The sequence below is a fragment of the Pocillopora verrucosa genome, chromosome 4 (assembly GCF_036669915.1).
Source record: "Pocillopora verrucosa isolate sample1 chromosome 4, ASM3666991v2, whole genome shotgun sequence".
In the NCBI taxonomy this organism is placed as follows: domain Eukaryota; kingdom Metazoa; phylum Cnidaria; class Anthozoa; order Scleractinia; family Pocilloporidae; genus Pocillopora; species Pocillopora verrucosa.
Genome location: NC_089315.1, coordinates 307,643 through 329,442, shown reverse-complemented (window position 1 = coordinate 329,442; position 21,800 = coordinate 307,643). Strand labels below are relative to the sequence as shown.

Here is a 21,800-nt window from a genome sequence, read left to right as displayed (position 1 = left end):
ATGAAGTTGAACGGCTAAGAACCTGTCCACACTTACAGCCACAACACCAAGGAAAGAAATTGTTGAAAATACAGAACCAGAAATATTCATGATACGGTGAGCGTTACAGCCAGGACTTTTCAATTGTAACCATTTGACCAGAAGTGACGTTTGAAATGGTTGAGCAAATAAATCAACACCAAAATCAGAAAAAGCTAAACTCAAAAGCAGGGTTTTTAAAGTTTTTTTCATTGTCGAAGTTTTTTATATCGCGCAAATTGTCACAAAGTTCAATGTAATCGTGGTGTACGTTAAAAAATTGTTGAAGATACAGCTTGCAATAAAAGTTGAACGAAGATCTTTAAGTTCTGTGTGCTCGGGGAAATACTGCGAAGACTCGTTGCAGTTCAATTCGTTTATGATGTTAACTCACTTATCTTGAATGCAAGGGGGAAACTTTGTGAACTTTACTGGGGTAATTTCTACCTATTTCCCTGACTGACTCTTCTGTGGTCAAAAATGAGGCTGAGCGAATAGTTTTAAGGCATATGATACTTTCAGCACACACATTGTAATTTTTTTGTCGATCAAGTCTTATTCAAGCAAAATCATTATTCGAATTCGAACCGTGACTCGAGCTTGTGTAGGGCTTAAACTTAGGATACAAATACATAGTCGGAACACAAGCACATGCCAGCGTGCAGACAGGTCAAAATATCTGACGTTGACAGTGTGAACCTTTATAACTTCTAATTCTTCATAGCGTTAGGTTTTAGCTTTTCCTTGAAGTGTTTGAAAGGAAGACCCTCTATGTCAACAATTAAACTGTTCCAAAGATCAACAGTCAAAAACTTAATCTTGAAATTCCTTTGTCTGATAACTAGAATGTCCCCCACTAGAATGATTTTCCTTGAGGGGTTGTCGACCAACAACAGATTTATTTATTTTGAATGGTACAGGCGCCAGGGCGATGAAGCTTCAGTAGGATCAACACAAAGACACGTGATCGCTTTTATAATCTTTTTTGGAAACTTTTAAATATAAAATGCGATGTTCTTGAGAAAGATAAAATATCAACGTCGACTGAGATTTTAATGAGTCTACCCTTTTCCCAAAAAGCATTATATGACTCATCATGACCACAGTGATAATTTTATTCCACGTTAATGAGACGATCAATGTTAAGAGGGGTTTGTAATCCAGAATGGAATTACCTGAAGAGCTAAAAATAACACCAAATACCAGCTTCGCTTACAAATCATGACTCACATAGTGCGATCCAAAAACAGAGATCACAGCGGTGCATGTTGATGAGATAATCATTTTATAGATTGTTAAACATCCAAAGTAGAATCGCCTGAACAAACTAATTATAGTCCCTTATTCACAAAACGTGGCAGACCAAATGCGACCCAAAACATGGATAGTATTTGTACGCCTCGATGACATCTTTTATCAGAAATAGTAGGACTTGTACAGACAAAAGTAGAACACGCCTTCCTCGTTCTTAAAGCATGATTCGCCGTTTACGATCGAAAACAGAGATGACATTGGTGCATATCCATTCCAAAGGCTGAATCTGGAAAGCCGATTCACTAACATGGAACACTGAGACCCCTTTCAGCAGATATCAACTACCGGCACCAAAAGAGACGACTTATTTACGATATTTACGCAAAAAGGGGACCCAACAGAACGACCTAATATCATCGCGGATCGAAAGCGACCAATCAAGACCAACTTGAATTAATAAAGGGGATACGTTTCTAAAGAAACTGAGTCACTGTGTCGGTGGGAGAGTATAACGAGTAGGAAGTAGGAAGGACTGACTGACGTCTCGACAACGGAAGTCATCATCAGAGCAGGGTGAAGAGCTGTAGCCAACCGAGTGTAACGAGTGCGTTTCGTGTAAATTGATTGGTCATTTTTTCCATGATGTCATTGGCTGCAAGAGTCAAGTAACTTAAGTTGGTAATTTGGTATTTTCAACTGAGTTGTTAACGTTAATTGATCTCCGTTGAGAGTTTCAAAGCTGACGATTCGGGTGTTAGCCCTTCGTCAGAGCGAAAGGTGATGAGTCGCTCTAACGAAGGGCTAACGCTCAACACGTTAGCTTCGAAACTCTTAACAGTGGCCATCTTCACTCTGCTCTGATGATGACTTCCGTCGTCGAGACGTCATTCAGCCTTTCCCACTTCTTAGCACTACCCTCGCCCGGACGATCAGACCATTCAATCGTAGGTCAGGAATATGCAGCCGGAAAAAATTACTTTAGCAGGATTCGATGCCATGACTGCCTTAGCATTCCGGCAGTGCTCTAAAAACTCAGGAATCAAGGCACATTGGAACTGTAAATTATGATGATGATATATTTAGACAGCTGTATAACGAAATTAAGCAAAGGATGTCATAGCATAGTTTCAAAGACGACTAGAACATTTTTTTAATTGATAGAGCTCCATAAAAATTCAGTTTTAAACAAGACTTTATGATATCATTGTTTTGCAATACCAATGCAAGCTTCTTAAGGACGAAAATTCCAGTTCTGATTTGTTATTCTGAGATTGCTAGTTACTTGAAGTGAATCACATCGACTTTTCAATCGGAGTTGAAATGTTCAGCTTTAAGTATATTTCCTTCAAGTCCAGGTTGTGATTAAAATTTCAATGTTATACATTTTCGCTAAAGTTGATCAATGTTTCACATTATTATATGCAAAATTACAATCGTGAATTGGGAGATTTAGCCAAGATGATGGTTTCAAATGGTGGACACAACTATCATTGATCAAACATTCAGTGTACCTGAAATATCTTCCTTTTGATCGAGAATTTCTGAAAAATATGACAACAAAATATTGCAAAAATGGGAAACTTACTTTTAGATGCATCATCAATGTCAAATTGCCCGTTTCAAATTATTATTCAGATGTTGGGTGGTAAAATCTAGGAACAAAAACTTCTTGAAAAATAGCGTTATCCTCCTCTTTCCCTTCGGACTTGAGTATTTTGTAAAAGTAAGCAGCTTTCTTGATATAACCCACCGTGTCGAACTCTTTAACACGCGTTTTTTGAAAAGTTTTGTCAACCTCGCCTTTTCAATCATTGCTTGTATTAATTAACTTGTCACCTGAACAGTACAATTGGGTAAGAACCATTTATTTCGCATTAAGCGAACGTCACGGAAGAAACTTTTTTTACTCCCTGATTCTAGCTCTTTATAGCTAGTAATTACAGCTTTTTACAACCAGGCAATGTTCAAAGAAAAACTGCGATCGATTGAGATGATACTCAAAGTTCAACAATGACAAGGCAATACTCACACATCATGGATTGTTGCACGCGATTGCAAAATTACCTCAGCAAGCAAAATAAACAATATTGTACCTTAAACAAACTCCTAAATAAATCAATACCATAGGAATTTCTACAAATATCAGCTTAAATAGACCAAATGTCGAAATTCTCGCTAAAAATTTTTTTGATTCAACGAAACATTTTCTTAAATTCGAGAAAGCCTTATACATATCTTAATATTTTCTTTTGAAATTTACACGAATTGCGATCACTTGTTGCAAAATGAACACGTGGGAGTTGAAAAAGTATGTTAGAGATTGTGTACATTATTATTAACTCTTTTGTATTAACCACTTGTAAATGTCCTTAAAGTTTTTTAATATTGCTATATTTTCTAAACATATCGGAAAGTTCTAAATACCCCCTAAAAATATGGATTATTTATGGGACGGCCTCATCAACGTTGTTATTCATTTAATTTTGAAAACATGGATTAAAACGCAATTTTCCATGCAAAGCTATAAATACAAGCCACGACTTCAGTCGTGACAATGAAAAATCACCAGAGGATAACATATGAAACAAAATGAAACGGGGTTTGTACGTGTTCAATGTTTCATGCAGTTATATAGCAAAGACCCTTCAAACTACTTTTTATTTAACCAAATGTCCCACACATTCCGTTATCTTTAAGGACAACAAATATATCTATGAACTTGAATTACTGCTTTGTTTGGCATCTGCGGCATTTTTTCAAGCCGAAAAGTAGTAAAATATTTCTAATGTTATTAAAAATCATTAGTTTAAGCCGGTTGAATTGCCTAAAGAGTAATTTCATGATAGAGAGGTCTACAATAAACGCTGTCTCAGCTTGAGGTGCATTATCATTCCGACACAACCCGTTAAATCGATTTTTTATACTGGATCATGTGAATAGACACAATGGATATTGACCTGCTATTTTATAATAAGAAGGAACCTCCCGGCGTTAAACTCGCATTTTCTTTATTATACCAAACGGAAAAGACAACACAAGTTGGCTAATTGACAACTGAAAAGAAGATCAAAGGTCGAGGTAAGTTTGCGGATTTTTATTTTTTTTAACAGAAATCTGAACTCTGACTGTTGAGAGGTGAATGTAACTTCCTTAATAAACCTCCCTTTACACCAAATAGATGTACAGTCAGTGAGTGGAGCAACCATATTTTTTAACTTGTTCACAGTCAGTACGAAACACAAGTAAAGTTAGACCTTCAACCGCAAACACCGATATCATCATAATCGGACCGGCACAGTGTTCAACTAAAGTGAACGAGTGTATGTATACCTAAAAACGCGATTTGATGGTTGTATGCCACTTGGTAAAAAGGTTTTTTTAATTGAGGACCATAATCTCCCCAATTACGCAAGTGTGGCGATTTTTCTTGATATCTACACATTATAGAGTTTCTCTTGAGCTTTTTTATTAATAACGCTTTAACGCTACGGGTCGTTTTTTCCCTTTTCATCGTTAATCAAATTGTCGACTGACAGAAGCCCAACCCGACTGTGCCTCTGAATAATGCCCTTAAAAAAATCAGAGGACGTGACTTTTTCAGCCCATTAGTGATCTTTTTGTGTTAGTCAGTCAAATGCTTCCTGTGCTTTACTGAGAGATCTAACGATATTGAATTAAGTAATTAATTGCTTTAGTAATTCCTGCGATCAACAACTGAGAAGCTCCTCCTACACGTTCAAAAATCAGATGAAAATTATGTCAGTTACCAATAGTAATTACTGTCTTTGACCAAGAGAAAAGAAATTTACGAGCGATATGGAAGGATAACTGTTAGACCTCTGTTTGTTATGGTACTTCTGATAAACTTTATTGCGATAATGAGTAACGCTGCTTGGTATTGTTTGAGCGGGAAAACTGTTCATCGGAGATTAATACCTAAAAGCAATTCAATACATAGAGACTGACAGATAAGTAATGACTATTAATTGAACGGACCTTAAAATCCACTTAAGAGCTAAACATGTCATGAAAAATGACGAAAAAACTCTTGCCACTGCTTCTTGAACTAACGATCTCTTGAATGAAGAGCGCAGTCAAAGATTATCTGTTTCCACCGCCAGCTGGCCTTTTTAGTTCAAGATGTAGATTTTCTAATTTTTTCTCCTTATTTTTTTCATATGCTATCGATCATTATTTTTTCTATCTCAGCCTATTATCAAACGCAGGGTTTCAAAGGTTTTCTTAAAAAAATTGAACTCAAAAAATATTGGTAAAAAGGTGCTTGATTTTCTTATTTTAATTTTATTTACAGATGAGTCCTATTGCGAGTCTGTTAATCTTAGCCTTTGGAGTCTTAGTTCTGGTAAATTCTGCACCGGTTAACGACAAGCTACTGCAACTGGGAAGAATTATGTCCGTTACCCATAGAGTAAGGCGCGATTCAACGCCACCCCCTCCTCGGCCATGTATTAATGGTACGACGACAAGTCCAAATGGTACAACGACAAGTCCAAATGGTACAACGACAAGTCCAAATGGTACAACGACAAGTCCAAATGGTACAACGACAAGTCCAAATGGTACAACGACAAGTCCAAATGGTACAACGACAAGTCCAAATGGTACAACGACAAGTCCAAATGGTACAACGACAAGTCCAAATGTCGGAGCAGTACTGGAGAAGATTGGAATTATCAAGAAGAAGATAATTGGAAAAATTCTTTCTGTCACCAAGAGAGTGAAACGAAAACAATCAACATTCCCCCCTCCTCGGCCATGTTGATAACATATCCACAAAGATTGAAAGAAAGATCGAAGAAAAAGGTGAAGATTTAACAGACCAAGGATCAGACAATTTAAAGAAGGATTCCGTGGGAAAAGTTTCCATTTTAAAAGTAATTGTCATGTAGTGCAGTTTATTGGTATATTGATGTTCAATTTCCACCATAAGATGTAATATCTACTCGAATAGGAGCTCTTAAGGGAATTCAAGAGTGCAACTGAATTTTGCTTCCTTCCCGAAGCAACACAGCAGGAAATTTTCATCTCTGACTCCTCAAACTTGGTGTATATCCAATGTAAATAAATTTCATGACATAAAATGAAAAAATCGCTTACGATAACGATGGTTATGCAGTTTTCCAGAAAAACTCAAAGCTTTTTGTCAAGTTGCGAGTATCATTAGTCAAACGAAAACACGACAAATCATGTTTATTACATGCATGACGCTGGCTAAGGCCGGTTATACCGGGAAATTAAGTAGTACAGACTTTCCAAGTGGGTACAAAACAGTCTACATGTGGCTACTCTCTTAGCCTTCCATGGTTACTTAGAAGGCTGTATTGGGAGTTATATTTACTCTTCACATGACCACCAATGAAAAGTAAAGAGGAATAAAAAGGATTACTCCAGAAAGTGTGGAAAATTTGTTCATTATCCCTTTATCAAAGAATTTCCAACTTTAACACGCGATACAGATAATGATGTCGATTAATATATTTCATACTTCTCGTTGACTTTGCTGATCAGTATGAAGGTACACACTTACTGAGGGTGTTCTTAAAAATTGATTGGCTCATTCAGTGCTAATTTATATTCAGGCCTATTCAAGTAAGTCCAGCATTATCACTAGCGACACTCTTCATGAATATTTAATCTACTTTTTGTTTCTCAATTTAACGGCACATAATAGCTTCCTTTGAGAAATACCATTGGAACAATTATAAAATACCGCAATATGACTTCCTGAAGAACACGGACTCTCTATCAAGTAACATACTTCGCCTCCAAACTACCAAGTAGTTATTCTTCTTTTCTTTTCCGTTCTTTCTTATGTTCTCTATGGTTTTTTGAAAAACAATTTTACAAAAAAAATTCTCCTACCTTTCACTGAAGGCGTAAAGAATTTTAATCAACAAAACTTACTCCTAAAGAATTATTTTTATCACAATCGTCCACAGAGGCCGACAAAACATAAAGAAGCATAATTTAAACTACGGGTTCAAGATAAGTCTTGTCTGAAAATGCGTTAGATGCATTTGACTGAACGCAATAAAATTTAAGCCTTTCAACACATTTCATGAAAGATTTTCTAAGACAAAACCAGGAAATGTTTTTTGGATTTTCTTCCCACCACAGAAGCACCAAATCTAACAGAGATCCAATGATTCTTTTTGAGGAGACAGCAATGCACATATCAACCAGTAAATGAAAACAAAGACTCCATAGACAGATGGCATCAGGATCCGTGCGTATCTGTCCACCGCGTTCACGGACGGACTGGCTTTCATTCTTTTCCTTTTGCAGGAGAACACTTGGTAACAAGCATCCGGTACACCTGCATCGTATCGTTTGTTTTGTGGTGAATCGTCCGACGCGTGATTGTTGAGTGGTCCAAGCTGTAAAGTATCACAGTGTGTTTGGATTAGATTATGCCCAGATTCTTCACTCTCTAACTACAAAAAAAAAACAGTGGATGTAAGACTATTCACGATTACACAGGGAAGCGCGCCAAATATCACTGTTTAAAGGCATGGTAATAATGAGATACACAATGGGGCTTTCGATCACCAGCTTTTTCAGAGAAAGGTAAGCAGTAACTCTGTTGTTCTTTTCTTCTTGTTCCTTTTTTTACCAAACACCAAAAAAAAAAAATTTGTCTTTTCCCTTCAAGCGCTATTACAATTTAAATTTTCAAACTAATTGGAACGTAATACTATGATAAGATTCTTCTCATATGACCCGCTTAAGAGCCTTGATGTATCATTTCAGTGTACAACTTTAGCATAAATTCAAACCAACTTCAAAGTCCTCGTGAGTAGACATCCTCCTCTTCTTTCTGTCGGAGGTGTTTAGCACAACAATATATTCCAACATGGTGGCAAACACAAAACCAAACGATACAAAAAGGTGGCAGTCGATGGCCTTCATGTAAGACACACGAGGCATCGAGCTATTGACAGTTCCTACGAAAGAACATAATAGCAGCTGAAACTTACTTTTGATCTTGTTGGCAAAGAAGTTACGTTTCTATCAATTTAAGTAATCAATGCAATTTTTTTCTCATATTATACATCGGCGAAATAGGGAGAAAAGTTTGACATTAGCTCTATGCATTAAACCATGGCGGTAAACAGCGAACAAAAAAAATTGCTCTACTTTCTTCTTTAAGGTTTTTTTGAACACTTTAGTGAGCATATTTGCGTTTTCTGGGAATATCATTTTGTTTACCTTCTTTTTTTCTTTTTTAGTGTACGTTGAATGGATAAAATAATTAGAGAGATAGTGAGCAAAATCAGAATTTCTCTCAGTTGTAAACGTCAGTCATTAATGAAGTCATAGACAAAAATTTATCTCCTAGACTCCGGGTAAAATGGCTTACTTCTCTGACTAGGATTAATTGATTGTGCGTTTTTTTTTGTTTTTTTTTTTAAGTACCGCACGCTCTTATTCTCTTACCTAAAAAGTACACAATAGTAAGCACAGTTGTTATCCCAAGTCCCACACGGGCAGGCACGGCATCTTTAGGAATCCACAAAGCCATGAATGATAAAAGAACAATCATGTAGCTGGGAACGTACACTTGGAGAACTGTATATGACGTAAGCCGGTCGAATACAAAGGTAGCGTACAAGTTGGAGAAAGCGCCTGTTGGAAAGTAAGAGTATCCCCCGGCTTAAGACGTATGAATTTAAGAAATAATCCTACTTAATGAATATCATTTTGACACGACATGACATTTCTCCTCATTTCGAATGCAGATGATTGTAGCTGTTCCCGATCGTTTTACAGCAAGCTGAAACATTATTTCCTCTTGGTCAGCCTGAAACCTTTCGGTTTCCCTTTTTGAAAGATTGCGTGAAAGTTATTACTGATTATGAAGTTAATTTAATGGCAGAGGGTTTTTCAATCGCCAATTCAGTTGTAATATCGCAAAAAGCATTACAATGGTCGTTTTCTAACGTACATACCAGAGGAAATCTTCTTGTGTTTATAACTGAGTTTCACTCCTTTGTACTCATACTGAGCCATGGCGTCATCATAAACACCCACGACGCATTTTTCCGCTGCTAAGTTGCCCCAAGTGTAGTTTAACTTTGATTCTGTCATTGAAACTAAATAACAAACGAGTTTGGAACTGATGAGTGGTAGAAAACAAAGCAGAGCGGTAGACAGCGAGATGTCCTGAGTAACTGAGTGTAAAAGTTTCATCTAAGAGCAGGCGATGACCGACCAAGCCGTCTAGGTCGTTCTGTTTTCTTCCAAAGTCACCTTCGTGGAAAGCTTCCTGTCTTGAACTAAGACTTTACTTTTTTGGCTTTCCACTGCCTAATACTGGCGTCCTTAGTTCTCCTTTGCTGTTCATCTTCCTGCTTTTGTTTGTTTGTTTTTTTTCTGCTTTTTGTGTAGGTGTGTTTGCATGAGTGGTCTGGCCCTCGTATCCATCAATTAATCTCCTTAGTGTGGCTGTTCTATCTTTCTAGCCCTTAAAGGTTTTTAAGGGCAGCCTGTACCCACTACATAATTTAAAACTGCTGTAGTTTATTGGTAACTGTTGGGTACAAATAAAGTTTTTGTTGACCAGCGGGAGAAATTGGAGGTTGGAGAAGTGAAAAGTTGAATACTCACAACTCTCGATAATGAGTTCACATTTCTGTCTGTCAAATGGATACATCTGCAGCTGCATGTGACAAGCCACGTCTAATGTGATCCTAATAAAATATCAAAATAAAAAACAGTAAATTTATCTGAGTGTAATTTCCCAGATGCGAAACGTGGACCAATTAACAACCGTTATAGAATTGAAAATGTTGTTGTTGGTTGTTGTTATTGTTGTTTTGTGGCAACTTGAAGCAAATATTGTTCATGTCCTGCACTGTTATCTTCAAATACAAAATTAGTCTAGTTCCCAGTCACCAAGGCTTTGACCGAGGCGCATTCAACATACGTCTCAAGTTTGTTATCGCTTTTGTGGGGACTGATAACAAGTTTTTTTCAACAAAAGTAAGTAAAAAAGCATGTATGATATGAACAATTGCTAATTTACCTGGACATCTGTACCACCACTCCGTCAGGCAGGATATACACCATTTGATTGTCTTTCATAACCTTTATGAAAGTAAGCAAAATGTCTAAATGTTTTGAAGGTTAAGGATTCTTTTTTAATAGTCACGGAAGAATCGGCGAGTTTTAAAAACTGTTTCATCTGCTTACTTACCAAATAAAATGTTTTTGGAGGAGACAACTATTACTTTTAAGGATAAAAGAGAAAAGCCCGTGGTTTTGCTGCATAGGAAAAGTTCTTCAAGAAACATGAACGTAAAACCTTACATTTTTAATATCTGTTTTCTTGGCATTCATGAAGTAGGTGTCTGGTGTCCAGATCTTTTTAATGTCATTTCCACTGAATGCGAAATTCCTGTCTTGACCTTGAGCAAGTCTGATATCTGACCAAACTTGAAGGAAATATAAATCTAAGCTGTATTCCTGTGGAAGAAAAAATATGACCTTCAAAGAACTGCGAGTTCACAGAGGTTTCAAGCCCTGTTGAAGCCCTATATTGTTTTTAGCCTCTTTATTACTTATAGATAAAATACATCCCTGCGTTCATCATTCTTCATAATTTTGCTTATACATCTAAATATTTAAAAAAAAGGAAAAAATATTTTGCAGTTACATCAGGGATCAAAATAAGGAATATTTAATAAAGGTTAGGTGTAAATATACATTTATCGTTTTCAAGAGTCCCGCTAGTCAATACTGCTAGTCTTCGTGAGGCGACGAGGTCGAAAGTCTAAGTGTCGCTATTTATCGCACCTTGGTTTGTTGTAATTGGTGTATTACGGTGAGCTGTCATTGGTGCATTTCGATCCTTTATTATTCTGACCATGAGATGCTGTTCCCTCCGCTTTGTTACCGGTCGGCTGTTCATGTTATACATTTTGATGATAGGCATCCGTGCTTTAGGAATTTCGATTCCGTTATTAATTTACCGTTATTAGAAATGTATTTGTTATGAACGATCAACTTACCATTTTTGCTTCCTTCATCTCGCCAAAAGCCAGGATTTCAAATGTGAGTGCCACCTGCACTGGCTTACCTGAAACAAATGAACGGACTCAGCGGTCTCCTCTTGGAAAGAGCGGCTCATCCCTAGTTCACCGAAAACGAGACCTGGGTAGGAAGTATCTACCTTGGTAGTCTTTATCTCGGTAGTCTCTCGATTGATGCGGTCGCAAGATAGAAAAGAACTGGAGTCATTGACAGCGTTGAATATCCTTAATACAGCTGCGAAACCTAATCTCCTGTTCAAGCGCAGAAGTTTTTGTGAATTAGACAAAACAATATGTTACGCCAGTAGAGCGCTTTTGGTTTAAAGAGGAAACTGTCCCCAAAACTCCAAGCACCACTAGTCCTATCATGGTAACTACTCAAGAATTTTACTCCACAATAGCACTAAATTTGGCACGATAAGTAAAGTCAGTTGAATATTATTAAGCCAAGCGAGGAGTAAATTACGAAAACAGTACTGTTGGAGCCAAATAGAGTTTGACTTGAGGTTTCTATCAGGTGAACAGGTAAGCATGTCTCATGGCGATTTCTCTTTCGTCGAAACGAGAAAAAAAACTGTATCCTAGAAATAGCAGGGAATATCTCTAAGACTGGTACAAAAGGACAACCTTCTCACTATATTACCGTAAGTAGAGTCCAGTGATTAAGGTGCCAGGGACTTACCTGGAACAAACGGAGCAATTGATGGATCATAATCCTCCATTAAATTTTGGAAGATTCTAGACGAATTTGTGATCCATTTTTTGTTTTCAACCGAGGTATCATTCGTATTATTATTTCTTTTGCTAGAAGGAAAGCGAATTGAAAATAAGAATAAAAACCATCGTGAGCCTAGTGTGAATTAATTCTAAAATGATGAAAAGTATGTAGCACCCACCCACAAGCTAAGTTTGAGACGTTCTTTTACATTATCTGATACTCCCCTGTTCGCTAAATAAAGAAAACATGAACTAGAAATCTTATCTGACGAACATTATCAAAGCTTCTGACCTGTTTCAACGGAACAAGATAATACGAGAAAATGATAAGACGTACAAGTATAACAAATGACACTGTTAAGGGTATGAAGAACAAACCATGTAGAACTCATCAGCAAGAATCCAATGAAGAAAATAACCAACATGGAATAACTATATTTTTATTACTGCTTTGGGTCTCCCACACGCTGGGTTTGCACCATGATCACCTCCTACTCATCAAGATAAGATTGCTTTGACAACATTATTACTTGCCGTTCAAAGTTTTAATGGAAAAAGTAAAGTCGACACTCACATAGGATATTTTTGCGGCATTTTGTATCGCGTGACACTCGCCTAACCTGTGCTGACAACTTATCGAATGGATATCAATAGCGAGAAAAGGTTTGAACCTGAGTCTTTTCAGCTTGATTGGTAATATTGCAGTCATCCAGTAAGCCCACAAAAGTTCATTACGTCTACACTACACAAATTGACATTTAAAGAACAGTTCTCACTTTCATAGCTTCGTTGTCATCGAGAGCCAAAGCTGACTTTACGTCAAAACTATGGCGAAAGACCACGCTCCCTCCTTTTCAAGTTTTTTTTATGTACCTTTTAGATGTAGATTGTAGTCAACAAAGAAAATACTTACGATTGAGCAACACAGAAAGAGATGGAAATAAACACAAAAAGCAGCGGGGCTGAAGGTTGGTTGGAGTACATTTTGAGGCTGTGTTCATCGCCGACTACTAAAAACTCACTCACTTCAAACGAGTTTTACACCTGTATTATCAATAATTCAAAAGCATAATATTTTAGAAGTTACCAACCACAGCTACAAAATGAAATAAAGGTTAAGACCTTTATTTAACGTTGAATTAAAGCAAGACTGTTATACTTTCTCATGATGAAAAGGGAGGATGAAATCTAACACACACACTCACACATATTCTGTAATTGCAATTCAAAAATCATGATTTGTTATAAGCATTTAAGGATATATTACGTATGTTCAGTTTACCATAAAAAATTCTAATCAGGTGTGCAGGTTGGGCGCCGCTACAGTTATTCAGAATGGATAAATTAACAACTTTAGTTTGAAGAAGTAATTTGAAAAAACCCTACGCCACCTATTTAATATTAATCAAGGGCAAGAACATTGCAGTTTCTGCATGTAAAAGATGAAAAGAAGATAAGGATATTTTGGGTTGTATATTGGGTATTGCCTTCATCACACGTCTTGGGGTAAAAGTGATGAACATCGTCCTTAAAATCAATTGCTCAGTGGTTTTGTGGGTATATTTTGCCTTTCTTCTATTTAAATTCCCATAGGTTCATGTAAATTTCTGCGTTTACAAAATTGTTCAAGTAACTTTCAATCTGCTTGTAGGTTCGTACGTTAATAGCACCCGAATAATTACAGCGGGATCGTGAATAATGTAAACATAAAATACACTGTGGAAATGCATAAAAATAGAGTTGTTTGTTATCGCTTGAGTAAACATATTTCATAAAAGTCATAAACAAAACCATACGACCTGGGTATTTTGGTTAGAAAAGTGTAAATAAATTTCATTTTTTTTTTTAATTGAAAGTCAAATACCTTTGAAAAAACGAAATGCGTTGGGGTTCCATTCATCAGCGGGAAAAAATAGTTTGTGTCTATTATAAGCGTCTGTTAAAATAATTAAGAACGACCTGAAATAGTGCCAAAGTATTAAATGACTCTGACGATTCAGTTATGAATTATTTTAACGTAGACAATTAAAATGTTCAGAAACGTTACAACAATAGAACATCAATAGAATTTCGGCTTCTCAGTTTTAATGTTTTTCAAACTATTTCACACCGGGGCAAAAGTAACTTTCAAAGACATGTTTTACTTTATAAAACTTTATTATTGTAAAGTTTTACTATTGTTTGGCAAAACAAGAGAGCATCAATAGAATTTCGGCTCCTTTTAATGTTTTTCAAACAAATTCATACCGGAGCAAAAGTAACTTTAAAATACGGCAAGACTCCCTACTAAGAAAATATGACCAACGACTTAATATTGATAAAAAAAAAAGTCGGCAACATTTGGTGGAACAATGTCATCTATTGATTCCTCTACTCCTCTAAGTTACCACATAGCTACAAAGAAATCGTTTTCCTATCAAAGTGAAAATAAAAACCTTGTAAACTAAGAGTTAAATATTTCTGTTTCCATGAGCTAAGAAGGCTCGTCTTATTCTCGACCGATACATGAACACCTCTATGTTTGCTAGGTTTGAAGTGAACTTATATAATCCATATAATTAGGGCTCCTTATTGACGTAATATGGCAAATGGAAAAATAAAGTACAATTGCACTAGATATTACGCTCAACCTACGAGATTTAAAAAGAACTTCTAACAAAAACCTTTCCGTAGAAAGTAAAAGGCGAATAGTGATTTAGCCATGGTAGCTCGACAAGGTAGCCTTTTACGGCCACAGTCAAAATTACAATATTTAAGATGTACTTTTCTCATTTGGCCGTTGAATGATAATAAAAAAAATGTGCTTAACACGCTTTGACAACAAGGTATATGTTTTGAATATATGCGTCACTTCAAAACTAAAAAAGGTGATGTGTTGCATAGTCAAGACTTTCATCACATTCCCGCGTTTTCTTCATAGATTTCTTTTGCATAGAACAAAGATCAGTGGAAAATTATCGACCTCTTTGCCCTGTGAATCTAACTTTGGGAAGTATATAAAAACGCTACGTAATCACTCGAAAAAATTTTAAATCCCATTTTACAAAAAAGTTGTCTGGAGTTTCATTCTCTTCTTCTATGATGCAGAATACTGTCCTCCTTCGATCCAAAAGGATTTTAGTGAGATGGTAGACGATAGCCATGGCCAATCCACGTCTTCTGTGACATTCTAATGTATGAAGCATTGAAATGCAGCCATATTCCGCAATCAGTCCCCATGAGACAAGCTGGTCAGTGTCTTGATAATACACCCCAGCGGTAAGTGAGTGGGAAATCAAGTTTTTAAATCTCTTCAAAGAATTAGGGTTGCCCCCAAATTTCCACATTGTATCAATTAGGACTGCGTCTTGAAGCCTCAAAGGAGCAATGAAGTAGCCGGGTGGGCATTCACTATAAAGATAATACTTTTATTAAAGTTTGCCTTCATGCTCTTGGCTACTGTAACTCAAATTGTTACAAATTAAGGAAACCATTGGAAGTTAAATTCAAAGTGCTTTGTGCAACACCCTTGGGCATGTCCCATAAATGACAATGAATCTGATTTTAGTTGACTTTACAAACAGAAATAAAGCTACCATAGAAAAAATACTGGGTACATGTTAACTTTTCAAGCTCACACCAGCAGAATTTCATGACCAAAAAATTATTAGAGCAAATAATAACAAATACACAACTTAAACCTCTCTTTCAACTCACTGTTTTTCTAATTTAGTGACATCAGTTGCTGTAGCAAAATATGGAAGGGATTCAAGAGTAACTTGAAGTCCATTTCCCTTTGATTTCGTGATCTCATTACCAATTTCAAAACATCTGAGATCACCTGTCAAAAAGGAAATACCCAATCAAAAGCTTTGATAAATACATTTTTCTCAATAGATGCTAAAATAGGCTGATCATACCCACAAGTATTTCTGGTGAGGATGTAAACCTGCTCAGATGACTTTTTTCAAGTGTCATTTTCAGCTTCTCTGTGGAACAACTTGCAAAAATCACAGATGGGGGAATATTGTAATCAGTCTGAAATTAAGAAAATATATTAACTAAAGTTCATAGTTAGTGATTCACTTGTTCTTAGGGGTTGTCAAGATGGTGGCAGCCATTTGACTTCCTTTATGTTAGCAGTTGTAGCAGTGAGAGACTAAAGGAATACCTTAAAGCAAAAATTTTAGATGTCCAAATGGAGGAAACATTTTCTTCCTTCGAAAGAAAGATGAATATTAAATAACTTGGTTGTGTTCCCTCTAATAATTTAGGTTGCATTGGTAATGATTACGATGAAAGTAATGATGACAATAGCAATACTTAGATGGTCGAGTATGTGTAAAGTAATAAGCAACCAAAAACAGAGGAAGGTTCTCACCAATGCTTTATAAGCCATATTTTCAAACATTACTAGGTCTGGGTTGGGCCAATGGCTTACATAAACATGACCACTTGTCACCTCTGGACTTTCATTCATTTGTTCAAGGCATCCTAACATCTAAAACAAGACAACTCATAAATAACAATACCTAGAGTAAAAATAAATCCTGAATACTTCTGTCCATCTGATGGAAAAATCGACAGTCTTCATATTTAAGTTAAAAAATGGCAAACAGTCTCTCAAGTGTTTCTAATTCATTTTGATCTCAACATTTGATCTAAAATGATCAAAACAGATTGACAAGGTATGGCTGTAAACTGACCATTTTCAAACATAAAAATCTGCCCAGAAATATTTGGCTAAGCTTCTTCTTGCTGAGGACTATCAGTTACCACACCAAAAATTGTCTATTGCCTTACTGACATGAATTCATAAAAAAGAGTTTCAGTACCAAACCCTGAGCATACTGTTACTTGCTGCATATCTTTTATGAAAATCTGTTGCACCTGGCAATCACAAAGGTATATTAAAGATGTAACTGCACTTGATGCTTTCCTGTAGTTGCACTTAATAGTTTCCTACTTAAGTAGATGTATATTCCAAAATATTTTTGTATACTAAAAAAAAGGGGGAAAATCAGGATCCTAGTATGAAGACATTCTATGCCCTTTGTAACAGTTTTTGTCAAGGGTGAGGGCAATAGTTTTAGGAATTTTACATCCACATGCATTTTCAGATCAAAAGATTTTTTTTACACATAACACCTATAAAGTAAAATACTGTAATTTGCATGAAATTTGGTTGATTTTACCTTAGTTGAGATGGCTGTATATCTTGGGTTTTAAATAAATTGTAAACTTTCACAAGTCCATTAGCACGTAAGTTCCTCAGATAAATGACCCAGCAAGCCTTTTCAGGGTTAGGGTTAGGGTTAGGGTTAGGATATGAGATTGATTGAATGCACCAGTCAAAGTAAATCCTACCCTGAGAAATAGGTGGGTATTGGTACTGAATAGTAAACAAAACCTGACAAAGCTCCACCTATCCCGGAGAGGAGGGGGGGGGGGAGGGTCAAGCTTTGCTATGGCTGGTGTTTAAGGGTATTTCTACAAAGCCAGTTAGTTGAATATCAAGTCAGATGACTCTACATTAAATAAATGGAGGTCAAAAATGTACAATGGTTCTTTCCAAACAGGAATCCATATCTAATTTCAAGTAAACTCATAACTGCAGACTTTATTCAGGTCTGTCAGAAGGTAAGAGTTTCAAGACCCAGGCTGCTCCAACTTGATTTTCAAGGAATGACCCCTTCAAAGAGGCTTCGAGTAAAAATTAAATCTAATGTAGCTTTAAGTATCAGTCTCCTCTCATATATACATATTCGGTAAAATTTCCGCAAAGCCCCATCCTACATTATGCATTCAGTTCTTAGATAGAGAAAGCAATGACAAAAACAATACATTGCCATTGGGAAAACAGATTTGTTTTATAATAATATCGGGCTGTGCCGAAATTATACCACATATTCTGAGTATAGATCGATTTCGAGCGGCGTCGGATTAAAAGGGGCATTGCAACACCATTAAATTTTTGCCTCTGTTCATTTGCGATGAGAATAATTACACAGATCCTTCTAAGACTTCTAGGGGTCGTCCGATCGGTCCATGTAAGCAAGTCGTTATTAACGTAAAGTTACATCTGGAAAGAAAGAGATTACCATTAAAGATCGTGGAATGTCCTTTTTAAGTGATTCAACGAGTTCTGGAAAATATTTCAGAGTAAGTTCTTCCAGGAATACACTGCCAGATATATCGTTCTCCATGTTGTGTACGCCAGTCTCTCTCCTTTCCTTAAACTGCGTGGTAACCAAGCCTTTATGTTGCCATACACGTGCAGTCATGGCGGACGAAGGGAGCGAGTTTGAAAGGCCGCGCAAAATTCCTAAAACACTGAAAGAAAAGGACTCTGGAAAACGGCTTATTGTAATCCTAGAAAAAGCTTCACTTGAGACAGTTAAAGTAAGGACAAAACATTAATATTAGTGGGGGACAGTAAGGAGCAAAGTTAAGTTTGATAGACTCAGGTTGCTCTGGAATGTTACCACCACAGCAGTTTGCTTTATGTGGTATTCTATACTAACATACGATATATTCTTTCTACCCATAGAATGGAAAAAGTTTCGAGTTACTTAATTGTGACAAACATAAAACTATAATGAGGAAAAATAAGAAAGATCCGGCAACAGCTAGACCAGACATCACTCATCAGGTGAGGTTCACGTTACCAGTCTTTTCATTTCTTTTGCCAGTTTTTTTTTAAACCTCAGCATAAGTATGGAATATATTTGTGGGTTTCCTTCGATACTAGGAATAAATTGTTAGCCTAAATCAAGGAATAAGTAAGGACCATATGTAAAGCACATCACATTGACTTCTAACTAATTTCTTCTTTCATTACTTGTCACACGTATTAAAACAGAGTTTGTTGATGTTACTGGACAGTCCGCTGAACAAAGCAGGTCTTTTACAAGTCTACATTCATACAGAGAGAAATGTCCTTATTGAGATTAACCCACATACCAGAATACCAAGAACGTTTGACCGCTTTTGTGGGCTTATGGGTAGGTACAGGAAGTCTTTTGATACATGATCTATTGGTGAACATAGTGAAAAAGCTAAAAATATTCATCTGTGGTTTTGCTAAAAGGACTGCTTCACAGGTCAGTAATGGATCCTCTGTGTTTGCATCAGTGCTCTAATATCACTTTGGTATCAAAAATGAAGTAAAATAACCTAAAAAGCTTACCTACCATAGTATGGTATTTATATCATTTCTTAAATACTTTTTAGATACTTTTACTTAGAGGTTTAAACTGTACAATGCTAATGTTGTAATTTCTTTTCATTAAAGTTCAGTTGTTGCACAAACTTAGCATTCATGCTTCTGATGGTCCTCAAAAGTTACTCAAGGTGAGCTTCATCATGGCAGTATAGAAAGATTCCTTGTATTTCAAGGGAGGATTATTATTACCACCATGACTAGACTTTAACTGCAAAAAAGCTAATTATTGACTTTTTGGATTGTTGGAGTGATGTGCACAGGGTGACTAATCCCTGTCTGTGTTAAGTTGTCTGTGCGTCCTGCATGTGACGCTTGACACATGCATACACCATGTTCAATCCTAGAGTGAAGTGAGCATCATAGTTCAGCCAAGATCTTCAACAGACTGGCTGGTTCCCTTGTCTCACACAATACTTTTCAGTATCTAGTTCTAGCTGTGGAGAATGGAGCTGTAGTGATAATAAATTGTATCACTCCCGAAGTTCTGAACTTGTTTGTGAGATGTCATTCAACATCTCTTGTTGATTATATTTTAATTTCAAAGTGTACACCCCTCCAAGTGAGAAAGTAGATAATGGTACCTTTTAAGCACAATCTTTGTTTCTGCTCTTTTATTTTCTAATGAATCAGTCAGTGACATGTAATTTTAATTATCAGGTCATCAAGAACCCTGTAACAGATCATTTACCAACTGGTTGTAGGAAAGTGGGTAAGTTACTGTAATCAATTCATTTGATTGTACTGAGTGTAACTAAACTATGTCCTTACTTCTTCTGTTCTGGTTCATTTATGAAACAGAAAACTGATATGTCATTTCCTTTCAGGAACATCTTTTCATTCTGATAATCTTGTGAAGTTAAAGGATGTTATACCAAAAGATGAGCCCATTGTGTTTGTTGTTGGAGCCATGGCACACGGCTCGGTAAGGCCTTAAAGAATGATGCAAGTACTCAAAGTGAGATGCTTACCACTTCACCTCTACACCTAAAACAAGTGCACACCACTGAGATAATGAAAAATTGTAATAACAGTTATTTCATACATCCCTGATTTCTAATGGTTGTGGTTGTTTCTTCCTCCTCCTCCACTCTTCCTCATGTCTGTCCTGTCAGATTGGCCCTCACCTCAATTTACCTTTGACATAGGTGCCATTAGTTTTCAAATCACAAATTTTTTTTGAAACAATTAAATTTCCTCTACCTTTCATTTATTCATTTTAAATTTTTTCTGCAGATTGATGTTCCTTATGTGGAAGACACTGTGGCAATAAGTCAATATCCATTGTCAGGGGCTTTAACTTGTGCAAAAATCTGTACTGCTTTTGAAGAAGCATGGGGAGTAGTGTGACAATAGATGATCTTTTAACGGTTTTGTAATGCCATCATTAAGGAATTCAGGGCAACTGAGTAAACAGAAGTTTTGGTACTTTGAAGAGCACCAACTTGTTTTCTTTGTAATATAAAACTATAAAAATAGATTTTCTGGTTAATGATGAGTATATTGCCTTATCCACTTTCATATTTTTTAATTCAGGAAGCAACCATGTCTATGGAAGTGAGTTGTGGGAATATTTTCAGTACAAATGTCACTCACGGTATACTTTCCCTAAGAGAAGTTAAACCTGCCCTTTAACTCTTCACTTGAAGGGCAAGTCACAATTGTATAGAACAAAAGATACTTTTAATTAATATGTCAATCTGCAGAGTGGTTTTTGCCAGAGACAATTCATTAAAATAAGACAACAGGGAATGCAAGAGTTGGCTTTTTTCATTTTAAGTGTTGTTTGAAAAGTACAGATTTCTGCCCAACATAGGGAAGAACACTTGCCAAGAAGTAGGTGGAAAGGAGTCTGAGAAAGTTACTATATTTACTTCATTTAACGTTGCAGATGGAAGAAAATTACCATAAACTACTGCACTCAAAAAAATGCGAAACCTGATTAGAAAAATGCAGCCTTCATTTGAGTAAAATAAGGAAAAAAACAACAAATGCTGATACAGTTGAACTTTTTTTTAGCAGTCATTTGTCAAAGTCCTGATTTTTCTCCCTTAAATACTGTTATTTTAACTTCAATTAAGTGATTGAGGTCTCTCCTCAATGAGTTCCAATGCCTGTTTGTATTGTCAAGGTAATCTGGTATTGACTGAGTTGATAACATAAATTGGTCACTTTTACCATTTTCAAAACTGTGTTAGCCCTTTGTCATCACTCTAAGGAGTGAATATATAACCATTAGCCTCTATTTGGTGCAAAAATATACATGGATATTTGTCATATTTATGAGCTTCGAGGAACAGATGATGTCCAAGGACAAACATTCATACATATTTTTTTGTGCAAAATAGAGGCTATTGTATTTGTTATCCCTAAATATTTTAATTTGGGGTGTTCAAACTGGGCTGTGCAGTTGTGCCTTTCAAAGTTATTTTATCTTGGTTTCAAGGTTTAATATGCTTTTTACTATTAAACAACAAATATATATAAAATTATACTGTTTAATCCTCTTATATTTAGAACCATAAGGTATCAAAAAAAAACAACACTGTTTAAATTGG

At 36.2% G+C, this 21,800-nt stretch overlaps 3 protein-coding genes across 3 annotated transcripts; 1 reads left to right on the top strand and 2 right to left on the bottom strand.

Annotated features, from left to right (window-relative positions):
- Nucleotides 1-6,305: 6,305 nt before the first annotated feature.
- LOC131785375 (gamma-aminobutyric acid receptor subunit rho-1-like) lies at nucleotides 6,306-13,038 on the bottom strand. Its single transcript, XM_059102265.2, has 10 exons — nucleotides 12,955-13,038; nucleotides 12,007-12,128; nucleotides 11,304-11,371; nucleotides 10,603-10,758; nucleotides 10,319-10,380; nucleotides 9,901-9,983; nucleotides 9,243-9,386; nucleotides 8,731-8,919; nucleotides 8,074-8,237; nucleotides 6,306-7,670 (listed from the first exon to the last, which is right to left on the bottom strand). Exons 1-10 carry the CDS (start codon nucleotides 13,023-13,025, stop codon nucleotides 7,422-7,424), a joined length of 1,308 nt encoding a protein of 435 aa, XP_058958248.2. The 5' UTR covers nucleotides 13,026-13,038; the 3' UTR covers nucleotides 6,306-7,421.
- Nucleotides 13,039-14,182: 1,144 nt separating this feature from the next.
- LOC131785348 (uncharacterized) lies at nucleotides 14,183-18,230 on the bottom strand. Its single transcript, XM_059102232.2, has 5 exons — nucleotides 18,122-18,230; nucleotides 16,402-16,521; nucleotides 15,941-16,058; nucleotides 15,738-15,861; nucleotides 14,183-15,431 (listed from the first exon to the last, which is right to left on the bottom strand). The coding sequence occupies exons 1-5, from the start codon at nucleotides 18,224-18,226 to the stop codon at nucleotides 15,047-15,049; spliced, it is 852 nt and encodes a 283-aa protein (XP_058958215.2). The 5' UTR covers nucleotides 18,227-18,230; the 3' UTR covers nucleotides 14,183-15,046.
- Nucleotides 18,231-18,296: 66 nt separating this feature from the next.
- On the top strand, nucleotides 18,297-21,734 carry LOC131785291 (ribosomal RNA small subunit methyltransferase NEP1-like). Its single transcript, XM_059102146.2, has 7 exons — nucleotides 18,297-18,422; nucleotides 18,571-18,672; nucleotides 18,883-19,024; nucleotides 19,315-19,373; nucleotides 19,903-19,954; nucleotides 20,070-20,167; nucleotides 20,479-21,734. Exons 1-7 carry the CDS (start codon nucleotides 18,303-18,305, stop codon nucleotides 20,590-20,592), a joined length of 687 nt encoding a protein of 228 aa, XP_058958129.1. The 5' UTR covers nucleotides 18,297-18,302; the 3' UTR covers nucleotides 20,593-21,734.
- The last annotated feature ends 66 nt before the right edge of the window (nucleotides 21,735-21,800 follow it).